The 12,500-nt window shown below is 42.6% G+C and overlaps 1 protein-coding gene across 2 annotated transcripts in view; it reads left to right on the top strand.

Annotated features, from left to right (window-relative positions):
* LOC137978671 (E3 ubiquitin-protein ligase UBR2-like) overlaps window positions 1–12,500 on the top strand; it is a 42,523-nt gene that overhangs the window by 25,757 nt on the left and 4,266 nt on the right. The window contains exons 26-46 of one of the 2 annotated variants that reach the window (XM_068825684.1): window positions 1,067–1,250; window positions 1,797–1,899; window positions 2,237–2,288; window positions 3,109–3,260; window positions 5,015–5,117; window positions 5,926–6,020; window positions 6,337–6,554; window positions 7,361–7,508; window positions 7,659–8,008; window positions 8,659–8,768; window positions 8,868–8,925; window positions 9,151–9,211; window positions 9,624–9,711; window positions 9,793–9,848; window positions 10,265–10,361; window positions 10,482–10,552; window positions 10,622–10,811; window positions 10,894–10,990; window positions 11,081–11,217; window positions 11,466–11,607; window positions 12,331–12,390. In XM_068825684.1, coding sequence (XP_068681785.1) covers window positions 1,067–1,250; window positions 1,797–1,899; window positions 2,237–2,288; window positions 3,109–3,260; window positions 5,015–5,117; window positions 5,926–6,020; window positions 6,337–6,554; window positions 7,361–7,508; window positions 7,659–8,008; window positions 8,659–8,768; window positions 8,868–8,925; window positions 9,151–9,211; window positions 9,624–9,711; window positions 9,793–9,848; window positions 10,265–10,361; window positions 10,482–10,552; window positions 10,622–10,811; window positions 10,894–10,990; window positions 11,081–11,217; window positions 11,466–11,607; window positions 12,331–12,390 — 2,572 coding nt within the window. The remainder of the gene's footprint in view (window positions 1–1,066; window positions 1,251–1,796; window positions 1,900–2,236; window positions 2,289–3,108; window positions 3,261–5,014; window positions 5,118–5,925; window positions 6,021–6,336; window positions 6,555–7,360; window positions 7,509–7,658; window positions 8,009–8,658; window positions 8,769–8,867; window positions 8,926–9,150; window positions 9,212–9,623; window positions 9,712–9,792; window positions 9,849–10,264; window positions 10,362–10,481; window positions 10,553–10,621; window positions 10,812–10,893; window positions 10,991–11,080; window positions 11,218–11,465; window positions 11,608–12,330; window positions 12,391–12,500) is intronic. The other variant, XM_068825685.1, reaches the window with a different exon arrangement.

Raw genomic sequence — 12,500 nt, 5'->3', positions numbered from 1 at the left:
CGGAGCCCGCGAGAAGCATAGTCTGCGTTTTTGGAAGGCGGACTCTTGTTCAAGATCCTGCGTTCATAATGGTGCAAGTTTTTGACTTGCATCAGTCCTCTGTTAGTCTCGCTATCCAAGATGTCGGCCGAAAAGCGTGGGAATTCATTTGGATAATAATTTGGATAGTTGCAGCAAAAAAAAATTAAAGGTTTCAAAAAAAAATTGTAGTCGGGGGCTCCGCTTTGTTTGAATGTGTGCTCAGCCTTAAATCCGCGTCTGCCTACTGCACTGCTTCCGATCACTGCTGCCAATGATCCTGTTTGTTTCCTGTTTATCCGCGTGTTCCATCGTGCGCTCTTTGGTTCCTCAAACACTCCAGGAAAAAAAGAAAGCAAACCTCTTGCTTGTTTTGGACTTTAAAGCGCTTTTTCTAAGCGCACCCAGACTTGGTTATGTTACACGTTGGGCCGGCGAATCCTTCCTAGAGCTCTATTATCTAAGTACCTTTAAACGGTTCTTGATCAAGCGAAAATCACACCTTTTTTCTACGTTTAAATGTAAATGTTTGAAGATCGCGTTATAGACGAAACTGAGAGAAGTGTTCCTCGCACTCAGCTGGGCAATAGGCCTAAATGACACGATTAAAAACTTTTGTTTTTGCGCGCCGGCACTTGTTCCCCGAAGCTCGGGGTACGAAATCTATTGTCTGTGGCCAATACGGCTGCCGAACGAATAAGGCCCATTAAAGCAATTTACAAAAAAAATAGAAAAAAATAGAAACTACCCCCTTCATCCATACCCCCTTCATCCATTAAAGCAATTGCCTCTTACAGGCACCTGCGAGGAGTGTTTTCACTCACGTGACCGGCATCCATATTGGATTTCTGAAACAAAAGAAAGTATTTGCATAAAAATACCCGGAGGATTAGTTTGGTACACTAACATGGCCGCCATTTCTTTGTTTTGGAAAACCAACATGGCCACCGTGACGTCATGGAAAACGCTCTATAACAGACCGTTATTTAAATTGTCCACCCAAGTGCGAGGATCGCTTCTGTCAATCTTGTTCTCTGTTTGTTATCAGGTGAGCGGTATTCCCCTGGAGTCGGCCGCGTATCATCAAATGAGTTCATGAGACGCGAAATTATTCACAAACTCTGCCTCCGCTCGATGACGCATAGCGAGCTTTTGAAGGTGCTTTTGTCAGACAGTGACCAAGAAGATGATGAAGACATCGATGGAATCATTGATTCTGTCTCGACATTCAAGTACGTTGGGCTTCTCATAGCCTTCTTTAAACGACTATCAATCGATCGATCGGGGAGCAAGTGTTTCTAAAAAAAAAGGAAAAATCCAAAGCACGACAAATCGTTCAATGTTGTTTCATTGAATTGCCATTTAGACTTTGAATTGATTCATGCTTCGTTGTGCGATGTTCGCGGGTAGTTTGAAGGGCACCCGGAAATTCGTAAGATTTGCGTGAAGCGCAACCAACCGCTTATATGGCAGAGCACAGATGCTGTTCAGATTGGGGAATCTATGAATCACACCAAGTCAAATTAAAGCAGAGAACATCAAATATAGATTTTTGAAAAGAGGGGCAAACCAGAGCACTTGGGAAAACCCTCTCTGTGCAGAGAACAAAACCAACAAACTCAACCCATTTATGACGCCAAGTCCAGAAGTCGAACTTGGTGAAAGGCGAATTGTCTCACCCTTCTCACCTATTACGCTAGCGAACACATTTTATTGCGAAGATTTGTTTGGTTGTTAAACAGAAGGTAACGTAGTTGTTTTTGCTGTTATGATTACAGAAAACCCGGAGTCACAGGGCGAGGTCTGTATGATCTGAAACCGGAGTTTCTCAATGAATATAATCCATTCTTCTATCATTACACCCGCATTGAACAGTCCAAGGTAAATTGCGCATGCGCACTTGCGTACTTGATACTGTCTTAATTAAAACCAATGATTTGTCACAGAGAAGCGGAGAAAAAGATGTTTATCCAGTCTATTTGAGCATATTCACCATTGCATGAATTTTCTTCGGTTATTTTAATGTTTCAATATTTTGGTGGTTCGAACATTAATCTTTTAAATGAAGCTTTATCAGAAAACGTCCCAGCCTGCGTAAAAACCTCCCCTCCTCCCCTTGTAGTGTCAATTTTCCCGCTTATAACGAAACCGCACATACTTGCTTGGCATGCAGAAAAATAAAGACCTAGTTAAATTATTTGCAATTTGGCTCGTTTAGGCTGAGGAACAGCGGAGAAAGAGAATCAAGAGTGATGACGCCGAGGCTGACGGTGAGCTTCTTTGATATTTTCTTATGTTATGTGTTCTTGTAAGAAAACCAACAGGCAACACAGCGAAATTAGCTAGTCCCTGGCAGCTGTTTACAGTTAATGCATGACGTTGAAGCAACACCTCAAAGGAAGACTGGATCCGTGGAGCATCTAATCGTTTAAAAATTGTGCGGCCATCTTGTGGGAACCACCTTGAGACCTCAGCGTAATTACTGAAAAGGAAGGAAAGGAATTCCACATTACCATTTTCGAGTTTTAAACTCGTGATTAACTAAAGATTTTCCGTTGACATAGCCCCTTTAAGTGAAATAGTCTGCAAAAAAAACTCAGTCCCTGCAAATTGCTCTGACGGACGTTTTTCTGCATGTTGTCATGTGTGATTAAAGCATTATGGCAATGTTGTAAAAAACACCTCCAAAGTTAGTTTTTCAGCATAATATGGAAGGAGGTTCCGTTTTCACCCTTAACTTCACTGTCTATATGAACCTTAAGCGCGAGAGTGGCCCCAACAAGACCTGGCCGCTGCAGGGTTTTGCAGAGTGAAAACAACAGGTTGCTCGATACATGTACAGCCACTTATTTTGTGGATCTGTGGCTGAAATACTCTCGGAGTTTGCTCGGACTCAGCCTCTTCTTACTTTTGGCAAAAGTCCGATTGGTCCAAAGAGTAATCGAACCTACGCCCCTCTGATTACTTGTTCGTATTCTCTATCATTGAGGTACCGGGGACTCGTGGGTACTCAGGCCATTAAATTAGGTTCACGTGGCAATTTGCAAAAAAAAAAAACTTTCTCGAACACTGAGGCTTTTTTCTTTGCAGGTGGTCCCCCGCCCATCCCCCCTGAGTTTTGCGAACCTTTCAGGAAGGTGTTAAATCTTTTGTGCTGCAAAACACTCGTGAATTTGATGAACACGCTACTGCAACGCAACACAGCCCAACCCAGGGCTGTTACTGATTTGCTAATTCAACAGGTAAGTCAAACTTGTGGAATGAAGGAAAACAGATGTGATCAGGCATCGGAATTATAGGGGATATCCTTTGGGCGTTTATGAATGTCAATGTCGCACCCTGATCTTTCTCGTTGTACACAAAGACATGGGTTTACCTTTTTCAGGAACCCTGAAACCTTTCTTGCCCATCTAGATGCCATAATGCTTCTTCGCATGAAATCAGTTCGTGTTGATGTTTCCTTTTCCTGTCTTGAAAGATTTTAAAGATCAGCTTATTAGAATAAACGAGGCATAGTTTTGTAAATGACTTTTCGGGAATTTCGAGAGACGATCGACTTTGGGAGTCGTTTAGTTAACCAACGGACACGAGAAACAGCAACAGACCTTGTTAATATCAGAGTTGCGATCTCGAGGTATATTTTTTTCCGAATAAACACGTCGCTATGTTACAATACCAATGAAACACGCCTTTCCTGTAGCTCATACCTCTTACTAACTGAGTCTTGAGTTTAACTGATTCTCTCTCGGGCCATTAAAACTGAACTGAGGAAACAAGGATCCGTAAGTTACAGAAAACGAATTTAGTACTGAAGTTATTTATTATTAGATCTCATGCCAGTTAAATCGATCAGGAGAGGACACTAGAGAACATAAAGCGGTCTGTAGAATTTGGCCCACTAAATTTGAACTGACAAATCATACTTAATCAAGTGAAGCTATGATCTTCGCAGTTATGAGCGCAATTTTTGCAATTGCGTAGAGAAGCCTGAAAAATTCAGGACTTCAACGTCAGTGGCTTCATAGCTCAGTTGGTTAGAGCGTCGCACCGGAATCGCGAGGTCACGGGTTCAAACCCCGTTGAAGTCCTGAATTTTTCAGGCTTCTCTACGCAATTGCAAAAATTGCGCTCATAACTGCGAAGATCATAGCTTCACTTGATTTCATATCCGCAGTTCATATATGATTCATTTCATATACCATTTCGTCATTGATTCATTCCTCACGGGACCATTAGAACCCACAAATGACCAGCTCCCAACGTCAGTGGCTTCATAGCTCAGTTGGTTAGAGCGTCGCACCGGAATCGCGAGGTCACGGGTTCAAACCCCGTTGAAGTCCTGAATTTTTCAGGCTTCTCTACGCAATTGCAAAAATTGCGCTCATAACTGCGAAGATCATAGCTTCACTTGATTTCATATCCGCAGTTCATATGTGATTCATTTCATATACCATTTCGTCATTAAATCATACTTAATTGCGTGTGACATAAGGAGAACGCAATTTTTAATCTTCGATGTCCTGTGAATAGGGCGAGCCTTAGCAAGTTTTTCGTTTTTTCGTTCGTTTTCTTTTTCAACGCCATCTTGAAATACGTCATACGCGCAGGCACATTTCGGTTTTGATGCGTCAGATGCCCACGTGACGATCGTGCAGCTCGTGATTGTTTGCACCAGCAAGCTGATTTTTGGGGCAAGGGCCGGACCGTTTTTCTAGCAATAATCTCAGACAGTTTCAACAAATTCCAGATTTTCACAAATTTAGTTTTTGTAACGTCGTTACCTCTTTACTCCAATTCTTCATTTTTAGCCACATTCCACAAACCTCGCATATTAATACTTTCGATTGACGTTCTTTACATAAGTGAGTACATCGTCTTCATGGCACCTACAGACTGAAGGCTCGTCCAGTGATTCCAACCTTTAAAGTTCTTCCAACGAACGCACTTCATAATCAATGATTACTCCTAGTAAAATATGTTTGTTTCTGACTCGTAGGTTCTTCATTTAATATGTCTTGCCCTTCATGAAGAGAAAAGACAAAGATTGAATAACAAGGCGGATGAATTCAACTTCATTGTCGCTGCAACCGCAACAGAAGGTATTTAGTCTTGGATCTGACTAACAGAGAAACTAAGTTATGTCGTGTAGGAAACTGCACCTCCTTATAAATGGCAAATTGCACGAATTTCCTATATCTCGAGCACGAGATATAGGAGCAAGGATGGCACAGTCGGTTAGTGCGCGGCCTTGGTGCAAGAGGTCTTGAGTTCGATTCTCGGATCTTGCATCCTTGTTTCGACTTCTTTCCTTTCCGTGTAGCTAAGTAGCTTTAAATACCCGTAAAACGGAGCACTGATGGAGAGGGGGGGGAGTAAAATGAGCGCACCGTCGACCTCAGGTTTGTCAGTTGAATTACTGTTACGAGTTATCGACGTTAAATATGGTTGCTTTACTTTACTTTACTTTACTCTAGTTTACAATGTGAAGGCCGAAAATCGAACTCGTCATGCGGTGCTGATTTCGGTCTTGGGTCCGGGATCCTTTTGGTTAACCTCATGGATCAACCAGTGGCTGAATCAAAATCTGAAAGGCTTCCAATCAGTGACCCTAGGTGTTCTGCGCAGTGTCTGAAAATTGAAATACTAATAGGTGCCTAACGTTGAAAAAACAGGACTTTACTACAACAGCGCTCATCCTCGATGCTGACCTAAAATATCGCTGTTTCTGAGGATTCGAATGAATTATCCTACAAGCAGGCTTTCCATTCTCTTGTGGCTCCGAAGCCGCGAGTACCGCACGAGAGCTCTCCTTCCATGACTCGTGCTGCTACGAAAAACTGGAGAACCTGCTCGCAGGCTAAGAATGAACCGAGTTGCGTACTAAAGTTGGTGATTTTCGTATTACAGATCATCCTCAGAGTCTTGTCAAGTCACTAGAAAGTCTTCATGACAGCCCTGAGATAAGCAAGGAACAAGCTACGTTGCTGGACTGGATTTTAAAGGTAATAAAACACTGAATAGAGGTGCATGCACAAATCAGATTGACAGTGGTTTTCTCTTATGTATTGATTGATCGTCCAGCACGTAATCATTTTGAAATGTAGGTGGAACCCGAATAATGGTAAATCCAAGATGACATTTTAAAACTTTCAAATCGGGCTGGACTCGATTTTAAGTTCGTATACAGCAATTACCGGGGTTTCAAGACGCAGCTGAAGGCTGGTAGAAAATTTGGTGGATAAAATCAAGTCCACATCATAAAGTTACTTCTTGTTTACTAAGCTTATTCGAATGTTTCACCCTAAACAATTTTCACAGACCGTTCACGAGGAACTTGCCGCACGCCAACAGAAGCCCTGTGGGGTGAGTACATCGCGTCCCTCCCCGGTGAGGATTGCGTCACAAGAGGAAGAAAAGGCAAAAAAAGCCCGTTTGGCGCAGGAGAGGCGCGCCAAAATCATGGCACAAATATCTGCTTTGCAGAAAGCATTCATCAAGAAAAATGCGGACTTACTGGCATCCATGGAGACAGATGAGTATGTACATCATCTCTGTTATTTTAAACTGAATGCCGTTCACTTGTCCACAGGCGCTGTAAATGTGTCAACCGTTTCTCTGGTTTTGGTTTTGGTGTTAAATATCCGTTTTCTCTCGCCAGCTTTTTTCATCCTCGGCGACCCAGGGGCAGTTGGTCGAGACTGGAAGAGAGAATCGTGGGCAAAATCGGGACTGGCTTCCCGATTTGCGCATGATTTTCCCGTCCCGTGTCGACTGACTGCCCTGGGTCTCCGAGGATGGCTTTTTCTCGCAACCCGAAGCGCATGAGGGTTCTAGCTGCCGTTAGATTTTAATGCGTGCAAGACTGCTCTTTCCAATCTAATGTCGACACTCGGATAGGAATAACTCGCATCAGTATCACCCAGCTAGTGGACTAATGCAAATCCTGCATTTTAATTGGCTCCGCTACTAGAAGACTATTAGTAGTAGTCCTCGTGTAGTGAAAGCGTGTCGCTTTTTTCGTTTTATTCCCAAATAAATATTTCTTCAACTTGCATTTGCTAACTTTATTATTGCCTTTTCTGTCCCACTTGTTGGGTGATACTAAAACAATTAGACCCTTCGCTCTCAAGAGCTACGGGTCAATAGCCCATTCGGCTTAGCCTCATGGCCTCATGGCTTGCGGGCTACGGGTCTAATTGTTAAGTAGTAGGATTACTGAAAACCTTGATTATTTACTCTACTGTCTTGTGAAGCACTGCTGGCCGCTGCCTACTTCACACTTTTTAGGTTCTGCAAAGCGAATAATTGCTTCATTATTGCTCTCTTATGTGTCGTGTTTCAGCAGCAACACTGCGGAGTCACATCCCGTTGAAACCAGTGCGTGCAGTACACAAGAGCCTGTAGTGCTTGGTGTTCAGCGGTGTCACCAAGAAATACGAACTCCCCGCTATGTAACCGAGCCTTGTATTTTGTGTCAAGAGCAACAAGAGGTAAATTGTAGTTACATTGAAGTGGATGGATTTTTTTTTTTAACAATCACACAAAGACTATGTTATGATCATCTTTTTATAAATCGTTGCCACAGTTTTATTCAACAAACACTCAGCTATAAACAAATGTTTCTGCTTTTCTTATTTAAGATTGAAATCGATGGACGAGCTGTTGTCATGGCCGCTTTTGTGCAGAGGTCGACCGTGTTGTCCCGGTTGCAAGGGAAGATGTTTGAGAATGGTGATGAACTTGACCCACTGTACCCACCAGAGGACCAGTACTGGGGCGTGCATGTCAGCAGCTGTGGTCATATGATGCACAGTGACTGCTGGCAGGGATTCTACAAATCTGTTATCGCCAAGGAACGGAGGGCGCTGCGTGTTGTGCACTATTTCAGCGTGGATATTGCCAGGAATGAATTCCTCTGTCCGCTGTGCGGATGTATCAGCAACACTGTCCTACCAGTCATGCCTGCTTTGTTCAACGCACAAGGAGAGGGGTAGGAAAACTAAGGAAAGGTTGTGGAAAGGGTGGAAGGAAGATTTCCCTCACTTCACTTAAAGCAAGAGATAGGACACGATTAGCCTGTGTATCTGGTGGAATTACTGTGCGCCTGCAAGGATTTACATAAGCCAGCAATGCAAGCAACTAAGCCGTTTTCCTCGGAGAACTGCGCACAAAAGTGCAACTTTCGCGGACACTCGTGCGTATTTGAATCCCGCCAGCTACGCAGCGAAGGGGAAGGGTGAGGTGGGATTTGTTTCACTGGTAGTTAACTTCTTAACGGATATTATAGGGATCGGGGAATCAGCTGATAGTTACTGAAGCAAAAGAAGTGGAAATGCTCTTATTTGCTACTAAGAATCATGCAATTCGAGTGGCTCAAGTCAACTATTCAACAGCTCTCGAGTGGTGGGTAGTAGCGAAAACTGAAAGAAGGCGTCTTGTACTCGAAGAACTCAGCATCAGTTAATATTGATATATAACCAAAGATGGTGCTTGTAGATTTCTATTAAAACTGTTAGACTTCTCGATTCCGTTTTTCAAATCAACCGGGTAACTTGTCGCATCATGCTCGTTGTTTTTTTGTCGACTCAAGAAATTCGAACTCGGATCGTTAATTTTGAATTTTCTTCTTTTAATCTGTAGCTGCACCGAAGAGGTAACAGTTGCAGAATTTCTTAGCAGCATGCAGGATGTTGTGTCATCAAACCTCGGGTTGTTTTCGGAAGAAGAAGATGGAAAGAAAGGGAAAAAAGGTGATCCTTGACAACTGATTGTTAATTTTGTTTGTGAATGTCTTCTCTCGTTAAAAAATGCCCAGTGAATTAATTCACGTTTCTTTGTTCGTAATACAGCTTCACCTCTAGTTTCTGAAAGATTTCAAGCGGTGTTTCAAACTCTTCTAAAAACAGGGTATGGCTTTGCTTCTATTTCTCTGTGATTTTTCTATACGCTATTAAATGCCCATATTCACCCAAAAGACGTTGCGCGCTTGTGCTGTTGTTTTGACATAGTTCCAACGTTTTGATTGTGTATTCGCCGGTGATTTTCGGATTTTCCGTCGGTCGCGGCGCGTAACGTCTTTTGGGTGAACATGGGCCTTTGAAACACTAAGATATGTTTCTGTGTCACCATCAGAACAAAATTCTCGGATGACTTGAAGGCCATGATGAGGGTATTTTCCCAGTCCTGTTTTATGGTGAGTATCTATGTTACAATTTTGTTTCGTCATCTCTCACACTTACAGTGACGACCGCGGTACTGTATTTATTTGTTAGACTGGAAATAACGCTAATCTTGCGCGAAATTGCAGGATCCGGCAGTGCGGCATCTTTCGTAAGGTGGCAGTTATTTGGCATTGAAACAGCTTCTGTGGTTTTTTTAAAGTCCAAGTCATTGTTTCTGATGTTTAGTATGTTGTTTTTGGTTTTACATAACGAGAGCTGCTACATCGCCTGCGGGAACAGCCAAACACCTTTTGAGCGAAAAAAGCAACGAAGAGGGGAGGGTGATAATTAATAGGGAGGTCCTGATAGATCTAACCATCATTGTAAAAATCGACTTGTGTTTAAAGCTCCTCAATGCAATGATGACTGTTTGTTTTCTGGAAGGTTGGCTTAGGTGTTGACCCCAATGAAGAGGACAAGCGTGTTCCTGTTCTGGTGTGGAAAGCCTGTGCTTACACCATCAAAAGCGGCGGTAGGCAGCATGTCTGATGTTGGCTTGTTTTTGTGTACTGACATACGCAAGCTTATAATTTTTCTTGTTTGGTTTCTCTAGAGAGTGCCGCAAGAGCAGAGGGAAGGGCTCTCTTTTCCGGACTTGCATCACGCCAGGTAATGAATAAATTGTTATTGGCGTGAGACAAGAGAGACACAGAAAAAAAAACTTTAGCCAATGGCAACGGACGCAGAAAGTCGAACGAACCAATGATAACGCATACCAGTGGGGGCGGGAAAATTGTCGCGTGCATCCTACAAGTGGGCATCCCACCAGTTGGTGTTTCTTTCGCCCCTCATTGGCTGAGATTGAAGCAAGCAGTAGTGCAGTACGCGAAAAATAAAGTACTCGAATAATTACTATTGATTGACACCCAATAGGAAAACCCTCTCATTTACAGCTGCAAATTACTTTTATTTGTGGGCCTCTAACAATGTTTTACGGGATTCAGACGGATTGCACCTGACGTTATCTGCTTGTAACACAATAAATCACTATAATTGCTGCAAACTGACCTGAAGTGTTTTTGCAGTTTCAGTGCATGGCAGCTCTAACTCGTCAAGCAGCAGTCATTTCTGGAATATTTTCAAGCTCTCACGTTCAACAGCACTGCCTGCGATTGTTATCAGGTAAGCAAACATGCAGTTGGAAATCACGTTTAGTTGTAAATTAACTTCTCATTTTTTTACATTTATTTGTAAATCACATTTAAAGGACACTTTAATTCTGTTTTTCTATTATTTTCATAGTCCTAACCCCAGACGCGATTCCCAGTGGTGATGGACCCTCCCTTCTTGAGCTAGATTTATTCAGTCTTATGGTGAGTAATTGCTCTGCTGTCAGTTTGATTCATTCGTTCTCTCAACGACTATTTTATTTTTGATCTTAGGTTGAACTCCGCTTGGTCCTGCCGAGCATGTTGCATCAGCGGTCTGGTGACGGAAGTTCGACACCAGTATTAAAGAATATTATCGGATTGAATTCTCCAGTTTCAATGGATCAGTGTGTGTTTCAAGTCACCTTTCTGGCGCGAATTGTTCAAATACTTCTCACAACTTCCTCTGACCTTCCAAATAAAGGTATTTGTCCCTTTCGGATCAGCAGGAGTGGAAAAACAAAAAAAGAAATGCAGCAATGACTCTGTACTTTTATTTTCATTAGGTTCTGATGATGGGACAGCGGATCAAGAAGAGCCTTCACACCAGGACGAGGCTACAAGCTTGGCTGCATTATGGGGTAAACTGAAACACTGGGCCGGGTGAGTGGATAAAAAAACCTTTGCTTTTAGCACTACGTCAGATTCGGTATCCAGAAATGACATTTCTTTCCATTTCTATTTCTATTTTAGTTCACAGTCCTCCACGCCACACCCTATGCCGCAAGCACTGATGCGTCACGTGAAAGTGCACTTGTTACCATTCCTCCGCTGCTCGGCTTTGTTCTTCCATTTTCTAACCGAGATTCCAGGACCAACTGCACTGAAAGGCAAACTCTTTTTCTTTTTAAGTGTTAAATTGAGCTTTCACGCTTGTTAACGTTACGTGATATTTTTGTTTTTGCATTGTCTTTTTTCTTTTAGAGCGGTTTTCAAATGAGTGTCGTAAAACCAAAACCAAAGTAATTACTTTGGCCAATCATAAAGGATGGAGACAATCCAGTAAACCAATGTTTCTATGTTGTCTGTTGTTACCTTGCCTCCGTCTGTTTTCATTTTCATTATTTTTTTCCACCAGAACCCAATTTGCCATCGTTGACGGAGGAATTGCGGAGCTTGTTTGCATATCTTTCATTACCATCAGACATGACATGTCTATTTCATTGGAGCCAGGACAGTGCGTGCATTGGTTCCTCGACAATATCCACAGCCGTCAAACGGTCAGTTCTTGGTTTCATCACAACTCAACGTTCTAGAACCTTCAGTAGATTTTGGGCAACCGTCGTCCTGATGACAATTGTATGCAGCGAACTCAGTCGTAGCTCTTCGTAGCCTTAATTTCATTTAACAATTATTCGCCGAAGGCGAAGTGAATATTGGTGAATATTTACCGAGACGTAGTCGAGGTAAATATCCCCCAATATTTACTGAATCTAAGGCGAATAATTGTTTTAGTGTAATTTTCAGGGGTGAGCACCAAAAAAGTGCAAAACAACGGGCTAAAACAAGATCAAAAGGCACGAAAAGTGCTTGATTGGCTTAGCAGCCGCGCCTCCAAAATGTTATATTCACCGGGTAGCGCGATGAATATAACACTAAAAGAATTTAGTATAAATACACAGGTGATTATACAAAATCGCGCGCTCTCATTGGCTCGCTATCTCGGATTATCAGCCGATAATCACCTCGACGGAGGTGATGGCTGCCAGTAGTCGTTTTGCCTCTTTTTTGAAATAATCACCTGTGTATTTATACTAAAACAATTATTCGCCGAAGGCGAAGTGATGATCGGTGAATATTCACCGAGACGAAGTCGAGGTGAATATTCACCGATAATCACTGAGCCTTCGACGAATAATGCCCATTTTCCCTTTTTCTAACGTAAAAGGATTTCTCTTCGGCCGAGTTTGTTGGAAAGCAATTTCATTTTTGTTGTTTTTCAGATGGTGCAGCCATGAGCATACAAAGAAAACTTTGGCGACCGCAGGGGTGGAGTCACTCGGGTGAGTCCGCTTAAATTAATCTGAATCGTTCATAACGGACTGTTAGATCGACTAGAAGAGAATACCAATTACAAAACAACTGGCTTCTTGTGGATGTCTCCATATCCGGC

The sequence above is a fragment of the Montipora foliosa genome, chromosome 12 (genome assembly GCF_036669935.1).
Source record: "Montipora foliosa isolate CH-2021 chromosome 12, ASM3666993v2, whole genome shotgun sequence".
Lineage (NCBI taxonomy): Eukaryota > Metazoa > Cnidaria > Anthozoa > Scleractinia > Acroporidae > Montipora > Montipora foliosa.
The sequence above is the reverse complement of the archived record's forward strand: the minus strand, read 5'-3'. Positions and strand labels throughout refer to the sequence as shown.